Source organism: Labrus bergylta, chromosome 10 (genome assembly GCF_963930695.1).
Source record: "Labrus bergylta chromosome 10, fLabBer1.1, whole genome shotgun sequence".
Classification (NCBI taxonomy): Eukaryota; Metazoa; Chordata; class Actinopteri; order Labriformes; family Labridae; genus Labrus; species Labrus bergylta.
In genome coordinates, this window is record NC_089204.1 from 24,566,901 (window position 1) to 24,591,071 (window position 24,171).

Genomic DNA, 24,171 nt, shown 5'->3' on the forward strand with positions numbered 1-24,171 from the left:
CACAGAGCAAAGGAAGGATTTATTTAGATAATCTTATTTTATTATTAAGTTGCATAACTTTATGTTAGTTTTCTTTTTCAACCTCTTTTTTTCTCCTGGTCATGTTTTTTTTATCTCATGCTTACCTGTACAAAGAAGTAAACCACAGCCAGCGGAATGATGACGATGGTGAAGAAAGGAGTGGCCAGACAGATGACTAACAGTGTTCCCAGCACGCCCAGCAGACACATCAGCCAGGAGCGGAAGGACTGTGGAATCGCCTCGTCCACTGTGAATATGTCCTTTAAGAGCAGCAATGGGAGAAGCTGGTCTTTATTCTAATCTAATTTCAAGTGACCTAGAACCTAATTAAAGATCCAACCTCACTAGACGTCACCATTTTTCATTAACACCTGTGAAAATGCCAATTTCCTGGTGGATGAGGACACCCGACAGGGGAGGGGAGAGGTCTGACAGAGTGAAGTGTCAAATTAATGCTTTAATATATCCTGGCATTCTGACCGCCTGATGCAAACGTATTCAAGTTAAAATCATAAAATGTTAATTATTGAGAGGTCTCAATCGAAAAATTAAAGACAGGAAAACATTTTTAAAAACGTCAACATGATGATCTTTCACCGCTTCACCTCAGCGTGCAGAGCATGGCACTCAGTTATTTTGTTGGTTTGTTTTAATTCTCATTTCTCTGCATCTTGAAATAATGCCCTTAAACCATTGCTGTTAGATGTTGTTTTATGCTCAGGTTTTTAACTCGGCCTGATTCGACTTGTCTGATTGCAGTTGTTGTTTTTATGGTTTTATCCCAGTTGTAGCACTTTGAGATTTCCTTTAAATGTATACTGCATTATAAATAAAATGTATATTTAATATGACGATTACAATAAATATTCCTCAATAGGAATAAAAAAAGGTGAGTACGGGATCCTACCTTTGCAAAGCGGTTGACCACTCTTCCAATGGGCGTCGTGTCATAGAAAAACATGGGAACTCGCAGCATGTTGTTGAGCAGTCGTGAATGCAGGATACGAGATGCAGCGACAGAAGCGTTGGCCATAAGCAGAGTACCGAGGAACACAAAGAGGCCTGCATGAACAAGGGAGAGTTTATCATTTATATGAATACTCGTTCAAACAGTGAAATCTTATCTTAGATGAGTGGAAATAAGTTGCTGCTATTATCTTCATATATTGAAGCTCCAAATGTCACAATGAATATTTGTCTTACAGGGAAAAGAGACTGAATTTGTTTATTATCAAGTTATTTCATTGAATTATTTAAGATCACTTTATTGATTATATATCAATGCACTTTTCACTCTTACATTTTATGTCTTATTATATTTGACCTTCTGTTCCAGCTGTTTTTATTTGATTTTGTGTTGGCTTTGAATTGGCTTGTATTAAAGAGGAGATATTATTTCCCCTTTTCCACCTTTTCAAACCATCCCCTGTGGTCTAAATGAAACATCTGTGCTGTGCTTTGGTCAAAATATAACATGAATCAAGCACCAGAGGAGTTTTGTGACCCCGTATAAACCAGCTCTCTCAGAACGCTCCGTTTTGGTGTGTGTGTCTCTTTAAATGCGATGAGCCCCCCTGAGTTTTCCCAGTAGACATCACTCCTCTGTAGCGAGAATAAAAATGAAGGACCTGCGCTAAAGTTTTGCTCTAGGCTGGGGTTGGAGTCCATGGGTGGAGATACCAGGGGAGGGGAGGGTTTTTTTGGGTTTTTTTTTTTTTTTTAACAGAATCCCACTGTGACATCACAAGGAGAGCAAATTTGAAACGGAGCATTTTCCTCTATGTTGAAAGATTTATGCAGACCACAAACAAAGGACTGGATCTGTTTATTTCACATTTTGTGGGTCGGTAGACACAAATATATGTTCAAAAACACTGTAACAGGGGATTTTTCATAATATGTCCCCTTTAAGAGTTATTAAAAGCGCACTATTATTATTACTATTATTAAACTGTGTTTCTGTAGTCTTTTGTCATGATGTTTTTGATCTCCTGTGAGAGGCACCATGAACTGCCTTGTTGCTGAAATGTAAAATCAACTATATAAATATGGTATAAGGCACATGTCAATCTTCTGCTTTAAAAAATGGAACGATTGTTACAAATAAGGCACACTCACACTGCTGAAAAACTTCAATGCTGTTATACCGGTCATGAATAATTGCTGTAAAAGTGTTGGTGCTTGTTTTGAACTAAATCCAGCATAGTCATCTATGTACTTAAGCAGCATGGTCTACTGTAATCACCTGCAAGCTTTATGGCTGCATATAGCCACACTGGTCATCGCAACAGGTGTTTAATTCAGCTGAACATAAGGTTGATTACCATTATCCAAAAGAGTTACGGAAAACTGCAAAAGAGCAGTCTACTTCTTTGAGACGACTTCATAAACTTCAGCCGTAAGTCTCAGTGTGGGGATACAAGATCAAATATTCCAAAGGGGTGATCTATATTTCCTCGTCAATATTTCTTTATGCAGATAGCTGTCCAGCAGCCAGAAGATGAGGTAGTTAAATTACTTTTTTTTCTTTTCAAAGACGACTGCCATACAGCATATAGTGTTATAATTTGAGTCACAGTGTGCGGCCAGTGATGGTTTTGTGATCTTTAGGTGTAAGTATTTTCAGTCTTTCATCTGACAGAACTGTGGGCTGCCCATTCTTCGCCCCGTGTTTCATAAAGTTGTACTGTGCGTAATCCACTGCAGTATGCTGTCCTTCAATTTAAACACCCATGCTCAAATGAATCATGTATTGTTTTAGACGTGGCAATGCTGGTATGTTTCTTATATACAGTATGTTATCATGTGCTTTCTCATGGATGAGTCTGTTTTTTTTGTGTGTTTTTTTTTTTTTTGGATTATTGATTATTTAGAGACAGGACCGTTATAGTTGGAAATCAGGGACAGAGAGAGTGGGGAATGACATGCGGGAAAAGAGTCACAGGTTGGATTCAAACTGCTGCCTGCTTGGAGGACTATATACTGATGTGTCGCCTTGTCTGTTTGTTCTCCACATCAACCAGAATGATTTGACATTACAGTCAAATTCTGTTTCTATTCTGACCCAAACTAATCAAGTGAATACAGAGAAATCAAAATAAGGCTTGGCTCAAGTATTAGCCATTCCTGTTGTCTGATTTACCATTTAACATACAGAAAGTAGATTACATTTGATCCAACAACTCCACTGAAAGATGAAGAAAATGTGGATTCAGTGTTCTGTACTCAATGTCTCTAAAAGTGTATTCATTCATTTACTTTTTCTTCCATGGTAGCAGTTATATATAATTTCCCCTCAAAGAAAAATGGAGCTCCCTTTTAAATGAAAGAGGAATGAACTATCATTATGTGTCATTACTTTGCATTACAGCACAGATGACGATCTTGAATTGAACGCGGAAGATTTCTGCTAACATGGCAGCAGCACGTTTTCACTTCCTCTCATCTATTGTGCTGTTCGATTGATTTGAGATTTGGTCCTGCTATATGGTCTTATTCTATTTCAAGCTGCTGCATTAAAAATATTCTGACAAAGTGTATCCTGTGAGTGAAGACACTAAGATTGAAATACAAATTGATACATAGCTGTAACAAAGCATATGATTAAAGGAATAGTCAAAAAAAAAAATGTAAAGGACCAATATGTAAGATATCTACTGAATGAAATGATAAAATGTAATTAGACATTAATGAATGCTATGTTGAAGTGCTGGCTTCTCTGTCAACAACGCAGCGGCCAGTATGTCTTCCTCCTTAGTTTAGATTCTGGTCCTGAATGGTTTCTTTTTGTTTTGACCAGAGGAGGTAGGTGGATTTAAGGCGCCCCCACAGGGCCGTTTTGGGGGCGCCCCTCAATTTGCCAGATGAGACCAGTTATCACAGCTAACCAACAGGTGTTGCAGCGATGGAAGCGGGTAAGTGAACTGGTTTAGATATGACTGATTCTACCCGACTTAAAAAGCCTCAACATTTTCCTAAAAAAGCTCCTATGTCCAGAAATATGGTAAAACAAGGATACATATCGGAGATGACTCTGAAATATGGAGAGAGGTTAGAATGCAGAAAGATTTCAAGACTGATGCAGAGCTGGCTAAACACTGCTAAACACACTTCAGTGTCCGTGACATGGCAACCTCTGATGCAACCAAGGGAGGAGGGGGCGGGGGGGGGAGACAGTGTCTCGCCAATGTTTAGAATTTGGACTGCAGTACCCATTTCAAACACTAGGTGTCAGAGTAACATATTGCTCCTTTAAATGGTCTTATTCTTGTCAACAGTGACATTCAGAGGAGTAACTTGATACCTCTCTCTATTTCTTTGTCAAATTTGTGGAGTCGGTTTATTAAAAACATTAGCAGTTAGCATCGTCCAAATGCCTGAGTCCGTCGGCTTTCAAAGATCACCAGTAAACATGTTTAGTTTACACTAAAAATACATTTTAAGTGTGGTTCCATAGGTAGTTACATGTTTCTACTATTTTTCATTAAATTACCTCGAAGAAAGAAATAAATAAAGTAACTTAGACCAAAATCAACCAAACTAAATTGAACTGTTCATTTACCCTGAGCGATTCCAAGAACTCCAAACACTCCCACCCTGGTGTCCCTCTTCCAGTCAGGGTATGTAATGTTGAAGTAGTCCACTGCATCATTGGTCCAGTCACTAAGCCACAGGTTCTGACCGATGAAAGCGATGTTCTGGATGACGTAAACCACGAAGACAGTGATAGTATATCCCCAGCCCATGGCGCGCATGTACTGCATGTACACTGAGAACTTCACCTGGACATCCGAAAGAGAAGACAAAATGCTCAGGAAGAGATTTCTACTGTTAAGAACGAGAATATTAAAGCAGATTAAAAGCATAATTACCTGTCCTGTTTCCATAGTTTCCTTCTCAATAAGCTTCTGGCCTTTATTTAACTCAGCTTCAGGCTTTTTAAAAGAACTATTTTTTCTTAGCCTGACACTAGAAAAAAAGGACAAAACATAATAAATTGACGTTTTGTTTTGAGAGGTGTCTTGCTCATGAGCCAGTTACATATGCTGTTTATCTATTCCATTGCCAGTGATCTCTAACCTGCCGTTACGTTGGCTTCGGCGGATACTGTTTTCTCTCTTCAGGGTCGCGGATACGGTGTCCTCCAAAGGACAGTCTGGCTGAGCGTCATCTCTTTCAGGGATGAGCTCTATATCTGCTGTGTCCCTAGAACCTTCTGAAAAAACATGGGAACATTCACATTATTTCTTTCACACCTGCAGCAAAACTTTACATTGAAATGAATTAACTCCATTCAACTTGTTTCAGTCATATTGAAAACACAATTTTTTATACAAAAAGAGATAAACTTCATTGCAACATATATACACTGCAAAAACCATAATCACACCAAGTGTATTTCTCGTTAAAATATCTCATTACACTTATTATAAGCCAGATTCATCTGCTAGTCCAGACAAACATCTTATTACAAGATATCAAAATCAAAACATAAGGCCTGAATGACTACTATTAGTAACAATATATATACCTACGTGGTGAGGAAGTTTGACTTCTTTGTGTCTTGCCATGCGATATACCAACTAATTAAGGTAGTGTATCTCATTTGGAAACACTTGAAACACTTCAAATGTTTTGCTTTTTATATCTTGCAATCAGATGATTATCTGGATCTGTCAGGTGAATTTGGATTTTCTTAAATGCAATGAGATATTTTTAACTTCAAAACAAGAGAATAAACTTGATTAGACTTGAGTTTTTGCAGTGTTTCCAGGTTTCGCTACCCTATAGGGTCATGGCTCTCTCACTCTGGCTCCCTCCTGATTGAGGTTCATTCCTTTCACCTGCTCTCACCTGCACACCAGCTCTCCATCTCCTCATCAACTCAGCAGTATATATACCCCGGCTCTCCATTCACTCATCGCCAAATCGTTGTATCAACTACTGCGGTAGACGACGGCTCAGGCTAAATTAAGATTTTGAAAAAAACCTTTGAAATTAATCTTTTGTGCTTGTTTTGGTTTTTGAGTCTCACCCTGTTTTTCCTTTGCTTCAGGATCACCTTTCACCCACCTGCCTTCCTGCTCAGCCATCTGCCTCAACCTGCTCTCTGGACTCAAAACTGCTCAGCCACACTCAGACCCCTATTCTGGTCTGGTCAGCCTTTGTCCCCTTCACTCTGCTAACCTCCAGAATCTTCAACCCATCTTCATCTCCATTTGCCACAATAAACCTCATTACCAATCAACCCCTCTGTTTATGTGTCCTGCATCTGGGTCCTAAATTCACTGGTCGTAACATATAGTTTATTATATGCAGACGCCTAGTTACAGTGTGCAGCCTAAGTGCAATTTTTGTCCATTATGCAGAAAGAAAAGGTATCATTACCTGACTCTGAATGGTTCTGATTCCTTTGTTCTTTGGCATATATGTCTAGAAACTCAGAGAAAGCTCCTTTGCTGGCACGAAGGCTCTTATAGGATCCAACCTCAGAGACCTTTCCATCCACCAGAACCACTATTTCATCCACGTGTGGCAGGAAGCTCACTCCATGAGTTACCAGGATACGAGTCTGCACAGACAAAGACACGGTTTGCCATCAGCTGTGAAGTTATCATTTATTTCAAACACTGAAAGATGAAAGTATATTCTCTTCTTTTTACACCCTTAGGCCTATAGAATGGTTCTAAAGCTTTAATTATCCCCCCCCCCCCCCCCCCCCCCCCCAGGTGCACACCTGGAGTGGATCACTTGCTCCTGTGTATGTGTGTGTAGATCAGTTAAATGTAGCCCTAGCTAAAGTTCAGACAGGAAGACTATATTTTGCGGACTCGTTTTATTGTTTATTCTCCTACCATGTCAAATCACTCCTCCACGCATGCTCACTCATTACTTCTCGTAATCATCACCTGGTCACATCTATCCAATAGCACTGCTCCACTCCCTCATTGTTAGCCTATCACATTGCTGCTCTGTCTCTTTAAAAATGTTTTTCTCTTCCACTAGTTCATTCATGCCATCGTTACGAGCGACCCTCCACCTCCCCATCGCCACCAAGCCTTCGCAGTTTCATCACTTTCTTCATCCCATCAACCTCAGATGACATCATCAGCCATCGTCCGGTCAACCCCCAGCCTTTGCAGTTTGCCCCAGATGACATCATTAACCATCTCCTCATCAACTCTAGTCTTCACAGTTCAATCAACTTCTTCATTGCATTAACCCAGACGACATCATCCGCTAACACCTCCACCACCAGTGTCTGGACTCTAGGGGGGGGATAGATATTGTTGCCGCTCAGGGCAGACATCTTCAATCACCCTGTCTCCCTGTAGAGTTCAAGCATCAAAGATTCTCTGACAATCATTCTGACTACTTAAGTACATGTTGATCCACTATGGAAGTATATACCATTTTAATTCACTTCCCAGACAGATAAAGTATCCTTGGGAATTATCATGTTAGTGTAAGATCTTGTATGGTTATACCTTGTTAGTACTAATTAATAAGGTATATCAAATCAAATTAGATCACCATTCTAGTCAAAGTAAACAGGTGTTAAATATCAAAGCAATAATATGATATCAAGAGGTGATGCTCTCCCCTGGGCCGAGAGAGAGAGAGAGAGAGAGAGAGAGAGAGAGAGCGAGAGAGATGTCTGATTGCATGTGTACAGAGGAGCACACATGACATTAAAAAGCAGTCAGCAGTCATTAAATCCTGAAGCCTGCTGTGTTGGTATAAACCCTCAGGTATATCATCAAAGTTAATGAACAGCTGAACAGCATCGACCTGTTAACAGTGACTGAGTGACAGCTGAGTGACTGAGTGACGTATGGATGATCTGTATTATTAGCAGTAGAAAATAAATCTTTGATAACTGTCACCCACTTATCATTTTACCTCAACACATGTGATGTGGTATGTAAAGGTAGTTCATTGATTGATTCTATTATTGGAAAAGTATTTTTTTAAAGCAGACAATGCGTCACGTAGCTGCCTCCGCAATTTTCTGAAGCAGTCCGTCATAACAATGAGCCCTCTCTGTGCAGTTAGAGGTACTTCTTCTTTCCTTCAAATATTTTGCTCATATTTATCAAACACTGAAGTCTGCACTCTCAGCTGAGCCTCTGCACACAGACACACCAAGGTTGCCACAGACAGACCTCGTTCTAATGCTGTATATTGATTTGAAACAGAGAGGCGTGCTTCTAAATTGTAAAGAAAAAGTGGGTCACAACTTGTTAATCCAAACAATTTCAACAGACTCAACAAGAGAAAGAATACATATGTAATAGCATGACTAGTCAGCTGTTTGGCCGACAGACCGCGCTTAAAGCCCTGGATAAGAGCACCGTTTGTCCATGAGGTTAACGGTACTATTGGTACCGACCAATCACGTGCAGGTACCCAAGAGTACTGGTTTCTACTACCCATCACAGTTGTGACTCATACATACATATGGGTCCCAAGTCCCCAAAACTTGCTGTTTATCCCAATATCTCAACTTTTCTTGTGGTCGTTAGGTGATATATGTAACAGGTATATATATATATATGTAAGAGGGAAAATGAACAAGCCTGTGCTGCAGCACCACAGTGGCCGCCACTTTCCTCTACTCTTTTTGCCCTCCAGGCCTCCGCGCCAGTCATGGGAAAATCTATGTGTTTAATCTTTTCTGCCAAATGTAATCCTGTGTCTGTCTGAGCAGTGCAAAGGCGAGGGCAGAGGATGATAAGTGGAATTCATGAAAATGCATGCTGTAGAATTGCTCCACTTGGAAAATGATTTAAAGTTTATCCACCCAAAGCTAGGCTACCTCGTCCTTGATGGGACTTTATGACTTTAAGAATGTCAAAATAAATATTGTCTGTGGGTGCGCCTCTGGCCTGTGGTTGGGGCATGCACACCATGTACAGAGGCTACAGTCCTCCAAGCGGGTGGCCTGAGTTCGAATCTGACCTGTGGCTCCTTTTTCAGCATTACTTACTCTTGTACAAGAATAGAACACCACAGGGATAAATGCTCCTGCTTTGTACTTAAGGGTCGCTAAAATAAACACAATCCAAAAAAACAAACTGGAGCTTCAATCGAATTCATGCAACTGTCATTTACTCCTTTTAAAATTTTCTTTAAACTCATTTTTGAAAGTAGCAGAGAGTTTGACCTTGCTGAAAAAAAGCACCAATTGTTGCATATGCAAGGATGCCACAGGACCTCCCATGCCTACTGTTAGTCACAATAGCTCTGATTTTAAATATAAAGTCTATGGTTATGATCAACAAAATGTAGACACAGATGGATAAATCCCTCTTTTATTAGTTTTTATGTTTTTGTCTCTCCTGCTATCTCGACTGTTATGAACTTGAAAAGACAAATGACAGAGATTCAACTCTTTCCTTTTTTGGGGGGAAGAGGGAGGTAGGGAGGATGCTGTAACCCATCCACATGTCCCTGACCAACCTGACAAATCAGCACTTTTCTCATTTATTAAAATGAATATCCTGCACTGCATGTTCCCAACACATTTACAAGTTGCTGTGATTAATAACAAATGCAAATAGCTGTTCCTTTGCAATAAATCGTTAAGTACTGACAACTGCATTGATGTCAGCTGAGCACAAACCTTGTTTTTGAGTATCCCATTGTGTCCAATCAGTTTATCAAAGAGATGTTTTCCCACATGAGAGTCCACAGCAGACAATGGGTCATCAAACAGATAAATATCAGCCTCACTGTAGGCTGCACGAGCCAGGCTCACACGTTGCTTCTGACCCCCTGAGAGGTTGATGCCCTGGGGAGAGGAAGAGGAAGAGGAGAGGAGAGGGAGAGGGAGAGGGAGAGGGAGAGGAGAGGAGAGGAGAGGAGAGGAGAGGAGAGGAGAGGAGAGGAGAGGAGAGGAAAAATAAGTACAAAAAATATTAGGTTTTAAAGATTATGCTTACAATTTTTCAAATATTTTAGCTAGGTTTTTCCTTTTTTTATCCAAGGGTGCATATATTTGTGTAATAAATTATCATCAATGTAATACTTCCAGGTAGCTGGTAAGCCACAGTTGTCACATCACCCTGAGACGTTACAGTAGAAGGCAGGTTCAGAGTCTTTTTCTCTAGATCTAAACGTAAAAATCTAAATAACAGTGGTCCCAAGACCAAGCCATGTGGCACACCATTTTTAACTAGAGATCATACCATCAGCCCTGATCTTATGATGTTATGTTGCATCAATTTGCACTGAGCTGATTAGCTTTCGTTTGCACTGTTACTTAAGGTAAATGCTCCTTAGGTACTACAAAGTATATCTATTCTAATTAACATAATCTTGAGAAAACATTTTAAAAAAAAAAACAGTAGGACAACCAATGTATACTGGGTGCATCAGTGTAGTAAGGATTTCTTTTTTATAGTTACATCTGTCATAGAGACATAGTTGTAGGGAAAGGCAATATCAAATTCTCAAAACTACAATGATTTTATGTATTATGAATTCATCATAGTTTTCCTTGTGTTTTTGTTCCTTTTGAACATCCAGGATATGTTCACAAGAGATAAGGGAATTACTTTTTGTTTCTATTAATTATTTGTTTAAAATGAGAAGTAAAATGTATTATTATTATTAACTCCCATGTTTATTTTAGAAGAACCCTCCCAATCTTTGAATCTTACTTTCTCTCCGATCTCAGTCAGGATACCTCCAGGTAGAAGCTCCAGGTCAGGGCCCAGAGCGCAGACCTCTATCACTTCCTCAAACTTCCTCTCCTCATGGGGAGAGCCAAACAGGATATTATCTTTCAGAGTGGCATTTTGGATCCAGGCTTGCTGTGGCACAAAGGCGAGGGACCCCTGGACAGGAAGATATGAAAGTAAAAAGAGGGTATTCATGCAAGACCTCATTCAAACCTCACTCCATACTAGTTGAAAGGGGAAACAATCAGTACATCTTTTTTAAAGAAAAGGTTAGAAAGCTTTGTTCAACTACATCTGTCAGCAGATAGACTTCACACTGTGCAACTAATGTCTTTATGATAAACCTAATGCTCCAGGAACACACTTCCTACACCCTTTTAATGCTTCCATCAGGTAGGTATCAGACTCAGCGTTCAACAGCTCTTTGCCAAAACAGCCTTTGTTTACGTTTGTTTATGTATCAGCGATCCACCAACATTTATTTAGAATGAAAAGATCTCAAGCGCAAGAATGTAGTAAGATTGGGTCAAATAGATTTGTAATAAATGGGTTTGTAATTCTATGACATTGTAAATGGGCTGTGCTTAGGTAGTGCCTTTCAAATAGCTGACCCTGGAATCATTTACTAACCTACTCTATCTCCTGAGCCACAGCAGTAAAGAGGCAATTCTCTCCTTGTCTCTCTGATACAGAAAGATGAGGAGAAAATGTGATCTACTGGCTTACAGTTCTTTCACAAAGTCTACTTCCACAAATACAGTCAAATACAGGAGACCATTAAAACCTATTTTAAGACTCTGGGGAAAAACAACGATTTACTCTGCTGCAGTACAGCTTGAAACATGCAGGTTTTGTCTGTTGTGCATTAAGAGTTCTGTTGTTTCATTACTTGTATTCCTGAGGAACCACGATGAAACTAACTTTTTAGGCTTTACATGTTTAATATTTGAATCCTCAAAGATTGTTACCACAGCTGCTTAGAGTTAGTATTTGTATTATGTTGAACATTCACTCAAGGCAAAAGAACCAGAAAAACAGAAATGGGAAAACATCCTGATGAAATCTGCATCCAAATAATAAATATTGACCGTGCTCTGCAGTGATTATTAATTATGGCTCATTCATATTCTGCACACACTTGGTTTGAAAGGAGCCATTTGAATTAAGACCTTGAAGAATGTTTTGCACAATAAAAACCCTGGTTAACTAAACCCTCTATTTGTTTGGTAATAGAAATAAGGCGTCACCTTGATGTTGATAAACCCTTTCGTTGCGTGCATCTCTCCCAGAAGGGCTGATATGAGTGAAGACTTTCCTGAGCCCACAGCTCCCACTACTGCTACCAACCGACCTGGCTTGATATCCAAGGACACACTGGCAAACACACACAAAAAGATGTCCATAAGTGTACACATTACAGAGGGAAAACACCAAATGCATTGCAGCCGCAAGGAATTAAGTGTCATTTTGTATTTGACACAACAAACATACTTTTTCAGCAGGGGCTCAGCTTCTCTTTCCCAGGCGAATGAACCGTCACTGATGCTAACAGCAGTGTCTGATGGTTAAAAAGAAGAGAAATCAACTCAGAAAGAAGGAGAACACCTATGAACTCATTTACAAACAACCCCAGTAGAGGCACAAGCAGGGATCAGAATTAACTCCCACCCAGAACCAACTGTGGAAAAATGTTCTGTTTGGCTCATAAATGTCAGAGGGCTATAAGCTACATGGTGGGTACTTATTTGTGCCAAAATATTAATGAAATACAAAATCACTATGCTAAGCTTTTTACTACATTTTGGTGAAGCTGCAGCTTCTTTCTCCTGCTCTTATGATGTCTGAATGTCAGCACACATAAACCCCTTCATTGACTATGTGTTGCACATTGCAAGGGCATAGCTGAGAGTGTGCTGTCCGTACGCGCAGTGTGGAAGTTAAAAATAGTTCAACTTGGGCGCAGCGATCAGATCACAAACTCCATCAAAATCCTGTCGTGCCCTGAGGACTCCATTAACCAAACCCCTCTTCTTCTTTGCTGCTTATCTCCTCCTCCTCAGCAGCAGACAGATACACTGTGTATTCAAAAACAAGCTACTTTCCTGACTATCATTTCGCTTGCATAGCAACTTGAGCCGATGATAGACCATGCCCCGCTATGCGCTCGTTTTGAGTAAGGCTAACCATATAGAAAGTACGTGTGCATATTAGCAACCTTACAAATGATTTATTTCTCTATTGTGGCTGCTAAGAAAATGATTGGCTGGTGGATTTTTTTATCATAAATCGACCCCCCGGACCGGTGAGTCTAATTCTGGACCCTGAGTAAAGGTATAAATGCTGATAGTGAACGTACCAAAACTTGGGTCATGATGAATAATATCACTTTCAAGGTCATCGCCTCCTAGAAACTTCTCCAGACGCTTTCTGGACACTGAGGTCTGAAATGTCAGAGAAAAGTTTAGTGAGCTTTCAGTGCAGGTTTGAAATGCTTGTGTAGAGCATGTTGTTGTGTCCGTACCTGCACGATGGCAGCAATAAGCATGGGCAGCATGGCCAGGGGAAATCGGAGGATGTTAAAAAGAGAGATGGAGGTGAAGGCTTTCTCAGCTGTCAACACGTTGTTTGGACTCACACCTACAAACACTGCAAATGTGGCGAGAGAAACCTGAAGAAAAAAAAGTCAGTGTGAAAGAAAAGAGAATTAAAGACTGTTTTTCACTTTGCTCCCTCTCAGTTTTTCACAAGGCTCCTTCAGGGGACTCACCAGAGCCGGAGCACAGCTAAAGACAAATGTGGAGACCGATGTTAGGTAGGCAAATTTTTTCATGACCTTCAGTTCTTCCCCCCTTATGTCTTCTACTTGAGTCTGGAAAGAAGGCTCCCATGCATACAACTTCAGAATCTGGTTCGAGGACAAAGATGAGGAGGGGGAAGAGGGCATTGTGGAAAATACGGAAAAGGAAGGGTGGGGGAACAAAGGGAACAGCATTAAACCTTATGTAGTTAGTGTCAATAAACCACAAGTGGGGGATGCAGTATAATAGAAAGCACTCTGAGTCAACATTTCAACCTTTCCTGAGGCAAAACACTTTTTGTCTGAGGAAGACTCAGGTCCATTAGAGTTGATTTTCTTACATAAAAGCAGTGGTGATGGCCTTGTAACACTTAGTGCCTATTAACCAAAAAAAATGTAAAATGAGTTCTCACCTTTATCCCATTCAGTATTTCGTTCATGATTTTCAGTCTCTTGTCCTTGTACTTCATGTTTTCTACCTGAAAAGATATGATATACGTTAGCAAGGCACTGTAGCTCTCTCTTTTCTAACCCATGTCCAACAGATAATACAGAAAAATAACAAGAAATACTATAACCAGGAATGAATGGTATTTTTTAGCATTAAGTTTACGTTAAATAAAGTGTACTCAAAGCTTTTAAAAGCTGCCCAATGGCTCTTTGGAAACATCTTCCACGTAAAAAAAAGAAAAACTGGCTATAAGAATATGTCCGCACAAACGTATTAATGTGCTGAGAAAAAGTGTCTGTTATGTACTCATGGTTCACAACTAAACCACTGTGGTGCCCAAGAACACATAAAGTTTGAAGAAGATTTGAAGTAGACTTTATAAAATGCACACACATACAGTTAGAGCTTAATTGTATTAGAAAGCTGTTATATATATGTTATGTTACAAAACAGCTCTGTGGTGACGCATTGCTTTCTTAAGTGCTTGTTCTTCACAGAAGCGATATCACGCCACTGTGCTTCTGTCTCCCATTTGCAGACAGGTTGTAATTACGGTAGTGTCTTGTTGCAAATGGAAAACCATGACATCTTTGCAAATGGAGTGTGGCTTAATAGCTGCATTTTTATTTCATACGTTGCTTTTGTTAAAGACAAACTGTTTTTTTTAATACATGGAATATTGGCTGATACAAGTTTTAGACCACAGCCATTATTATTGTTTACATTTAGCTTTGAATAATTCAAATTAATGTGCATCTGACCTGAATGCAAAAGCAGTTAAGATGAGACCGTTTATTTAAATGATCAGTAAAAATGAACACTATTTAAACGTACAATATTTTCCCTCAGGGATCAATAAAGGATATCAAAAAAATATGTAGAATTTTCTAAATTAATTAAAAATTGACTAAACCTATGTTTTTCTGTTGTTGAGTACTTACATGACTTCAAATATTTCCACCAGTTATCAAGGCCAGAGAAATCTGTAATGCTATAGTTGTAACGGCACGACAAGACACGTTATGTTTATCGTTGCCGTGGAAACACCGGATGTTAAGTCAAATAAAGAGGCAAGAGCTGCTACTGAAAGCTGCCGCACTGTTGCTGTATGTGCTGCTGTGATTAAAAAACGTCATGTAAATTATACTTGGATACATTGGCTCATCAGTTAACACGTTCTCTTCCTCAGGTCTGTTTCGCTCAGTCGTCTTGACTACGGTCAACTCGGATTCTGTTATCATCAGGCGGGATAGCAGAGAGAATAACTCCCATGATTCCCCACCAGCCTTGACGTCATCTTTTATTGTTGTTGCATTGATTTGGAAACCCCTTGTGGCAGGATTTACATACTGTGCCTTTAAGAGTTCAGTAAACAGAGCCAAGAAATAGTTGTGACGATGAATACATTTAAGCTTAAGTGGACACCAGAGCGTAATAAGGAACTCTCATCCTAACCCAAAGAACTCTGGTAAACAAACATACAAGAACTGAATAAATGTGTGTAAATTGCGAATTTTTTTTACTAACATTTGACCACCTTTACAGTTGTGTCCAGGTAAATTCTGGTTAACTGTTTCCAATATCAGTGCACAGTATTTTTAACGTCATCAATGTTATCTTTATTCTAATTATATGAAAGGAAGGTTAAGTATTTTACACAGGAATTAAGATGAAGATTTAAAATTGATAGTGTATCATCCTCTGAGTACACAGCACACTAACTTACACTAACAGTGCAAAAACTATCCTGTGTGTGCCCGCTTTAGCCTACCTGGAGCTTTCTGGCCTTAGTGGCTAAGAGACCATTAATAGGCACCATGAGCACCATCACCGCCAGTCCTGCCAGCACAGAGGGTCCTAACTCCAGCCACAGGAAAACTATAGATAGGATGATCTGCAGAGGGCAGGACCACAGCAGGTGGATGAAGTTTGTAACATCGTTGAATCGCTGGGCATCAGCTGACATCAGGTTCACCGTTTCCCCAACTGTTGTCTCTTTACGAACGTCATTTGACACCACCAACGCCTTAGAGAAGGGAGGAAGATGAGTTTGTAAGAGAGAGGGGGAATGGAAAAGAAGCAAAAGAGGGCTAATTGGTTGATACTTTTTATACAAAACAACACAAAAAAATAAGATTTTGCTTCTCCCTATTGAAAGAACATATATTAATCCATCACCAGAACTCCTAGATTTAACACATTAACGGTAGAGCGGCTGAGAATGATGATGAGATATTGATGAAATTGAAAAAATCTTACAGGCTACGTCAGTGACAGGCTCACACAGAAATGTTTCCCTGTTCTGTGGTAATAACAGGTTGACGAAGGTTGCTCATTAAGCTTGAAGGTGTAATAACTATGTACAAATGCAAATTACAGAAAAATATGCAAATCTGCACTGACATCCACAAAGCTCCCATCATTGAAATAATCATGTTAACATTGAGCTTATGACATAATCCACTAGGTATGTGCAATGAGCAATGGGCTGCATGTTTGTCTGAAAGGTACGATATAAATCAAGTTGAGAAGATAAAAATATTCATGAATAGTAAGTAATTATCATGGAACCTCTTGAATACAGAGATGATTACTTTCCCCGCTTTTATGTTGAACAGTACAGTTAATTTCTCTTAACCTTTTCCATGTTTTTAACTTTGCACGTCAACTATGAAGATGTCCTTGTGATATTACTCGTTTACCTTTTTATACACGGCAGCCATTATGGCAGTGCGGACCTTCATCCCGAGAACAAAGCAGCGCTGGAAGTACTGCTGAAGGAACAGAGACTGCAGAATAGCCACCACAAGGAGCAGCACTGCGTACACATATCCCTCCCAGGTGTGCCTGGTTTGGTCATGAGTGAAGGAGATCATCAACCTAGGAAAAAGAAAAGGATAGCTCAACTATTGGATTAATCATTCTTTTTTTTTTTTCACACAATCATGCTCCCCTCTGTTTTGTGTCCTATTTACTTTGCCTTTCCCCTCCTCTTATTACGTCTAGCTTTCCCCTGCTAAGCTAGACATAAGTAGTGAATGGTTCACAATGCCATATATTGTCATATGAAGAGCCTAAAAGAGGCGCTTGACATACTGTAGAATTGGTTGAGGCCCAGATCAACACGTGTAAAAAGGGGGAAAAACAGCATGATGTATTGACCCTGAGTTAATGATTGAATGCTGACTGAGTAAAACAAAGAGCAGCGAAAACAAAACCAACCTCAGGGACAGTTAGATGGAGTAATTAAACAGGTTCAGTGTTGTTTACAAGGAACAATGAAATCATTTCAAAACAGGATCAATAAAACAGTCAACAGTAAAGTGCATAGCTAATTAGCTGCTTAGAAGATGACACCTTCAGTGACCGTTTTTGCCTGAGAAACTTTACTCACTTTAGGAGTTGAGGACTCGCAAAAGCCAACAGGTCCTGCAGGAGTTTGAAGAAGGCAGATTCAATCAGAATCCATTTAAAGGTCTTGTATATGGTGGTAATCAGCCATGCGTTGGGATAGTTGTTTTCCTCCTTCTTCTTGTCCTTTTTCTTCTTTTTTCCATCTGCTTGTTTTCCTTTTTCCTCCTACAGACGGATAGTTTAAATATTGCATACATTGATATGGTTGAGATTAATATAGCTCACCCAGTCAATAACCAGGGCTACTTGTAAAACCCATTTGGGGTTTATAAAAATGTACTGAACATGTTTTTACTCTGTGCACACTTACCATCATCAGCACATCCTGGCTCACGCCTTTCCCCAGACCATTCTGAAAGCTCTCTCCATGCACTTTGTCTCTGTTCTTTACCCGTTTCTTCTTCAACTTCTCTTGATATCTGACCCGAGCTTCGCCTAACTCCAAATTCATGAAATGCTGAAAGTGCTCGTTGAGATATGAAGTGCTATCCTTCGCACTGAGCTCCCACATGTCCTCCTGAACCAGGGGCCGCTTGTAACCCTTCACCACCATACTGAAGAGGGGAAAGGAGAAGATGGAACTTTTGGCAAACATTTGTGCGGGAGTTTGCATGAATTGTTCTTTACTAAGTGTTAATTTACCTGTGAAACCAGTTGAATGTGATTCTGCTCAAAAACGTTGCCCCTGCCTCAGGATTCTGTGGGTAGAAACAAGCTGATGGTTTATATTCTCAGCAGACTAAGATGTTGGAGGTCTGGTGTTCTAGTTTCGCTACTCTTTTGTGAATTTCTGGTTATCAAAACTAAAAGAAATGAGGGAGCAAAGTGAAAATTGGGTGCTTAGGTACCTTTTTTACACGCTCCTCATCCTCAGGTGGAATATCAGCCACAACAGAGAGGATCAACGCAATCAATTCCAGCCCATAGGTGATGTAGAAAAGGCAGAAGCGGGGGACATCATTGATTGTTCCCTGAAAGTCAAGGATGGGTATTAGAATGATATATAAAAGTGAGAGAAATGCAGCAGGGAATTGTTGAACACAAGGACAAACTTAAGAACATTTAATGAAGTCATTATGTATGAGTTTTGTTCCTACTCAATTACATGTTCCCAATTTGACCTAATGTTTCATACCAGCTTAAGTGCCTCTCGTAGGAGGGTTTGAAAAGGGAAGATATCGCACAAAACAAGGAGAAGCCAGAAGGTGAAGAGAGTGGCCGAGTCTACGGCTCCTTCCCGTCGTCTCACTACTTCCTGGCACAACAGCACAAGGATCTACGAGAGGAAAAAACATCACAACACATCCATTTAGACCTGGATGGTTAATAAATAAATAAATAAATGTTTTTGTGTGTGCCATTTTTACCCATGTGACAGCATACAGGACAGGGTTAGCGTAGTATACACTGGCATTTTTCACAGTTGAAGATGTGTCTCGGTCTGGACCAAAGTCCTCTCCTAATGTGACTCCTAAGGATGCTATGGCCGTCAGGAATAAGAGAGAGGCCACAAGCTGAGGGGAGGAAACACAGACAAGATTAGAAAATCATTTCATTTTGACTCATGACCATCGCACATGGCGGCAATCTTCTTCTGACGTCACTCTCAAGGTTGGAAGCTAAATGCTCAGGTGATATCTTTGATGGGTTGTCGGTTGTGAATTGTGTAAATGTTAGACACTTGACAAATAATATTAAATAACAGCTTCTGGACTGAGAAGCACCTGAAAGAGCAGCAGATAGTAAAAATCGAAGCGGATATCAGCCCATATTTCAGTTACAATATCACATTTCATGGCACGTAAAAAACGGTTAGACAACAGCTGATGTTAGCATGATGTTAAAACACGGTACTCGAGAACACATACATAATGACAACATTTGAAAGCATAGCTAACGTAACGTATGAAACAAGTACATTCCTAGCTCACAGTTACGTAAGCTAGCTGTAATGTTAGCTATGTGGTCGAATCCTAATATAAGCTACTGTCTGAAGGTGGCAAATGAGTAAATAACTAGTGAAAGTATTCAAAAATAAGTCCAATTCCCAAAGTACAAATTACCTACAATCGTAATACACGGTTTCTAAAAAATCTATTCAAAATTCTTTGCCTGAAGGGGGCGTCAGAGGAAGACGACCACCGTGTAAATATGGTAAATGGTGTACAAAAATCGTTCTCGAAATAAATAATTGTAATAGCAGAGTGTTTCTTCCATGTTTAGCACCTCTTCAGGAGATGTTTACACACATTTTAAATGTTGCATATTGTGAAAGTTATTAGCTTCTACTAAAACCAGATTCTTCTTTTTACTTTCCATTTTTTTATTATTAATGAAAAAGTTTTTTGTTTTTTTTGCTGTGTGCATTACCTGTTTACAGAAGTAGAGTTTGGACATGTGTTTCGTTTTTGCTTTTGTCCTCCTGCAGAGAGACACCAGGTGTCGCGGGACACAAAGCCACAGGAAGCCCAGGGGGATCCAGACCAGCACCGTCTGTTCTACACATACTGGTAAGTCAGGGTCTTCTCTATCCAGAAACGAAGCATTCTGAGGTGCACACACAATCACACACATGTACAGTCTATTATTATACACATGGATAACCTTTCAGTATATCACAGATCCATACAAAATCCCTCTTCCATCTTATTCTTACAGATGGTCAAACAAACACACTCCCACATGTGTATCTCTGGCGATAAGGGGACACACTACACCTTTCTGAGTCTGATTGGAAATGTAATCAACGGTGGCTCACATGTGATTAAACACTAAGTCCCTGCATACAGCTGTGTGCAGCTGCCTGAGTGATCTTGAGATATGAGTGCTGATAGAAAAGCAGTAACGTGGAGTGAAAGGAAGTGAACAAAAGCTGACAGTTCAAGACCTGACCTGCCTATCGATTTAAAAGTAGCAACTTTCAAGCACTTGAAGTCCTAGCTACTTTAGCCCTAACGTCTAAACACTTAGCTTGATCCAGTGTATAGTCTCTGTTCTCAAATCAAGCTCAAGTAAAAAATCAAGGGTCAAGCAGCACATTTTTTTTTACTGTGCAATAAATGTGTACTCTGTAAAATTAACTGATTACATTTAAGTCTTTATAATGTGAAATCAAAATCAGAAATGAATCAGTTTTATTGGCCATGTACGTGAGAACATAGAGGGAGTTTGATTCCAGTTTTACATTACTCTCATAATACAGACAAAGAAGGTGACATACACTTAAAATCTAAGAGAAGCACTGACACATTATAGTAAAATGATGTAAAAAAACAAAAAAACAACAACTGCTATATACAGGCCTATGGATACAAATATAGATTTATAAAATCAATACATAAAAATACAACAACAACAACAAAACTTGAAGAAGGAGACAATAGTGCAATAATGCAATGAAGAGAGCAAAGGTGCGGAGATAAATACAGTTATGGATCAAATGAGAAATATCACATAATATCTTCTTGTCTTAATGCCTGTCTTAATAATTTTACAAAATTGTTGCATTAAAGGTACACTATGTAGTTCTGGTAGAACAAGTTGGAGAAGGGTACAGATTCTGTGGTATATGTTCATAACTCTATACACAAACTGTCCTCAGAGGAAACACTGTTATCCCTTTAACAATGTTAGAAGATCAAATGCTACATGAGAAGTCGTGGTGGGGGGCCAACAAGAGTGAAACCATAACTCTCCTGGTAGCTTTTAAGCTCTAAGCAGCGTTCAGGGACCCATTTTTTCTTTGAGTAAAGTTTGTGTATTCAAGTCAGGAAATTATAGCATAAAATAGTTTAACTTCTCCAACTTTGAAATTTCAACACCAAAACTCCATAGTGCACCTTTAAATATGTCATACATTCTAGGTTGTTTATCAAACAGCTGTTCCAGCTCAAATAAGCTTTTTTGTATTATCTTTTATTTTAGTTGTTCATTTTTTTTTAACGATCTAAGGCTGTAGAGTACATCAACCATTGACTCAGTTATCGGATATGTCGAGTCATGTCTTGGATAAGAATCACATGTTCAGTGAGCTCACTGCGTGCAGAGTTGAACATAAACTGTCAGGACTGTGTTAAAAATAAAGTGCAGAGTCATTAACTTTCGGACAAAATCAACGCCACAGACTCTAATAAAGCAGCACAACGTGATGTAAAACGGCAATAAATTGTTTCTTGTGAAAAGTATGAGTACATAGAACCCTTGATACACTTTCTTGTTTTGACATAAAAAAAAACATTGTATGTTCTGGTAAATTTGTTGAAATTATGGATTTACTGAGGGGACTCTGTATTTCATTTTTTGCTTCATTGTTGACACATGTCATCTATTCATGTCTGACATATAGACACTTATTGGAACAAATGAACTTGACTGGATTATCACTGACTATTACACAAGTCATGCAACACTTCAACTTGAAGTGCAGAAGCCTATGATAATCAGAATTGTTGTCTGTGTCAGTAGGGTTTGTAATTGCTGTTTTCTGCACTTTATGCAAACCTTTCTGACAAGAAAAAGTTCTACATTTTACAGGGATACTGGACTGTATCGCTTGTATAACATTGTAGATGTTTAATTATGTACATCCTTTGGTGGTTTTAACATAAAATGTAATTGATTGTTAAAGTTATTCACTAATGGGTTATATGGGTTTGTGTCAAAAGTCACAGGTTATTAAGTGCTAATTAAATTCAGGGTATAAAAAGTGTCAACTAAGGTCATCATGACACCAAGATGAAACTTGTTCCCCGTTAACACCCTCGTTTCTCCCTTCAACTACGAAAATGATTGTATTGTAAAAACATCATGTCACAGTAATTTATAATTTATTGTGAGTTTAAGTAGAGGTTTACTGTAAATGTTGTGATAACTCAATATTTTGTGGTTATGTCATCTCATTCTCAACTATTATACAAGTCTCCGACTTACAGAAATGATCCATTTGGAAATAAAAAGATGAATCAAAAGGATATGCCTTAAAATCGTGAATATATTATTAATATGACATTATATGAAGTGGCTATTTAGAGCTGTGGTTACTGTTGATGCTTCACAGCCAGAGGGACATGAAATTGAATCCTAGTTTTTCTAATCATGAAAAATAAATACAAGTTAAGTAAAAATAGTTAAATAGGTTCAATTAACTAGGAATATTTTGTTTTGAATGAACAGGAATGTATAAAATATACATATATATATTCCTTAAGTGGTTGCCTGAACTCTAACTTTTTTAAGCTCAAACAACTTTCTTCTTTTTTTACAGTGTGGCTGTGAACTCACCCAGAAGACTGACCCGCAGTACTCCTCCAGGGCTGCAGCACACATGGTCCACTCTGGTGGCTTCAGTCGCCCTTATGATGAAAAAGACAACAAGACAACGCTTGTTGCCTTCTGCTTTTACTGCTGCCGAAGTCGACTCCCTCTCTCTCTCCCTCGTCCACTCACACTCCAGAGACAATTGCAGGATGTGAACCTCAGGGGCTTTGAGCCATGAGGCTTTTAAGCAGAAACCAAACCTTAAGACCTCCTTGTGCGCTGAAAAGATGTTAATCTGTCAAAGATTTACTGAATCCGTGTAAAAAGCAGATGTGTTAATGTTTAACTCAAGTCTTGATTTCGGTTGTTTCAGGCAGCAGATTTTAAGAGTTGTCTTCTGGTAGTATTCTGTGTCTCGGTAGAGGTCTGCAAGAAAAAAAAACCCCTGCAGTCGTTCGTATGTTCAACTGAGAAATCTCGACAACTGCTGTCAAAGTCATTGAGAAGCCGAGCCTCGCACCAACCCACAGACATTCTCACAACGCTCACATGTGTCTAAAGTTCAACTTTTCAAACAGATACCCTCATCAAAGGGAGAGACAGAATGACTTGCTGTTTTCCTCATGTTAGTCAGGACAGCCCACCAAAAAAAGGGAATGTGTTAAAGGAAGGGGAGGGAGTGGGGCTCATTAGACCCTTTTTCCTGTTTGGTTTCCACTTCTGCTCTGCATGCAGTCCCTCGGTCTGGACTGAGACGCATTTCTGAGCTCGAGTCACATTTGATTAGTTTCAGGCCATCATGCATTCAAATGGGGTCCTTGGGTTGAAGCTGCTTTGGCGATATTTGTGAGGAAAATGTTGGTTGGGGCGGAGAGTAGAGAACAAAGCTAACTGCTTGGCTTTTTTCCCTCTCCGTCTGTTTCCTATTGTTTACAAGAGGAGGGCTGTAAGGGCTAAAGTATTCACTGTTTACAAGAGAATCACGCCAAGCAGAGACTAAAGAGAAACTGAGGATAAGGATCACTTCAGCTAGGAGTACATTCTCAATACATGACCAAAGTCGTCATCTTCATTTGGTTCAGAAGCACTGAGTGATGTAGGGTCATTTGACGTCAAATTGTCAACAAAGCTCAAAACAAACTTCATGAGGATTAGTGCTTTTGAGGATGTGTGAGTTTGTCTAAGGGTTTAAAGACTCTTGACAGAAAACTGAATGTGTCATCCTGACTCATCATGCCCCTCCCCCTCCATCAAGAAGGTGTAAACAAAGCGAAGAGCTGCAGAATAATCAGGTAAACATAATTACCCCTGGTAGTGTCAAAGAGCAAACATTTTAATAAGAATTTCTTGAACTGCAAACATTTGATTAACACTCAGCATTACAAAGTTAGATAAGTTGTGTTGAAACGTAATTGATTAACATTTCTGCAAACACATCCATTAATAGTATTAAATAATATGGATGATTTATCTTTCACAAGTCTCTGATGGTTACAGAACAGATTATTCTCACTGCATGACAGTTAATCATTACATGTTTGATAACA

At 39.3% G+C, this 24,171-nt stretch overlaps 1 protein-coding gene across 3 annotated transcripts in view; it reads right to left on the minus strand.

Moving 5' to 3' along the window:
* abcc2 (ATP-binding cassette, sub-family C (CFTR/MRP), member 2) overlaps window positions 1–23,160 on the minus strand; it is a 31,522-nt gene extending 8,362 nt beyond the window's left edge. The window contains exons 1-24 of one of the 3 annotated variants that reach the window (XM_065959481.1): window positions 22,649–23,160; window positions 19,739–19,915; window positions 18,736–18,882; window positions 18,504–18,644; window positions 18,217–18,339; window positions 18,011–18,066; window positions 17,679–17,922; window positions 17,349–17,533; window positions 16,657–16,834; window positions 15,726–15,980; window positions 13,917–13,982; window positions 13,474–13,611; window positions 13,228–13,374; window positions 13,063–13,147; window positions 12,198–12,264; window positions 11,954–12,080; window positions 10,686–10,862; window positions 9,647–9,814; window positions 6,409–6,592; window positions 5,101–5,233; window positions 4,893–4,989; window positions 4,583–4,802; window positions 929–1,083; window positions 126–281 (exon numbers count right to left, since the gene is read on the minus strand). In XM_065959481.1, coding sequence (XP_065815553.1) covers window positions 126–281; window positions 929–1,083; window positions 4,583–4,802; window positions 4,893–4,989; window positions 5,101–5,233; window positions 6,409–6,592; window positions 9,647–9,814; window positions 10,686–10,862; window positions 11,954–12,080; window positions 12,198–12,264; window positions 13,063–13,147; window positions 13,228–13,374; window positions 13,474–13,611; window positions 13,917–13,982; window positions 15,726–15,980; window positions 16,657–16,834; window positions 17,349–17,533; window positions 17,679–17,922; window positions 18,011–18,066; window positions 18,217–18,339; window positions 18,504–18,644; window positions 18,736–18,882; window positions 19,739–19,915; window positions 22,649–22,693 — 3,471 coding nt within the window. In that variant the 5' untranslated portion in view covers window positions 22,694–23,160. Of the gene's footprint in view, window positions 1–125; window positions 282–928; window positions 1,084–4,582; window positions 4,803–4,892; window positions 4,990–5,100; window positions 5,237–6,408; window positions 6,593–9,646; window positions 9,815–10,685; window positions 10,863–11,953; window positions 12,081–12,197; window positions 12,265–13,062; window positions 13,148–13,227; window positions 13,375–13,473; window positions 13,612–13,916; window positions 13,983–15,725; window positions 15,981–16,656; window positions 16,835–17,348; window positions 17,534–17,678; window positions 17,923–18,010; window positions 18,067–18,216; window positions 18,340–18,503; window positions 18,645–18,735; window positions 18,883–19,738; window positions 19,916–22,648 lie in introns of all 3 variants that reach the window. The other 2 variants (XM_065959482.1, XM_065959480.1) reach the window with 2 other exon arrangements.
* Window positions 23,161–24,171: the final 1,011 nt, after the last annotated feature.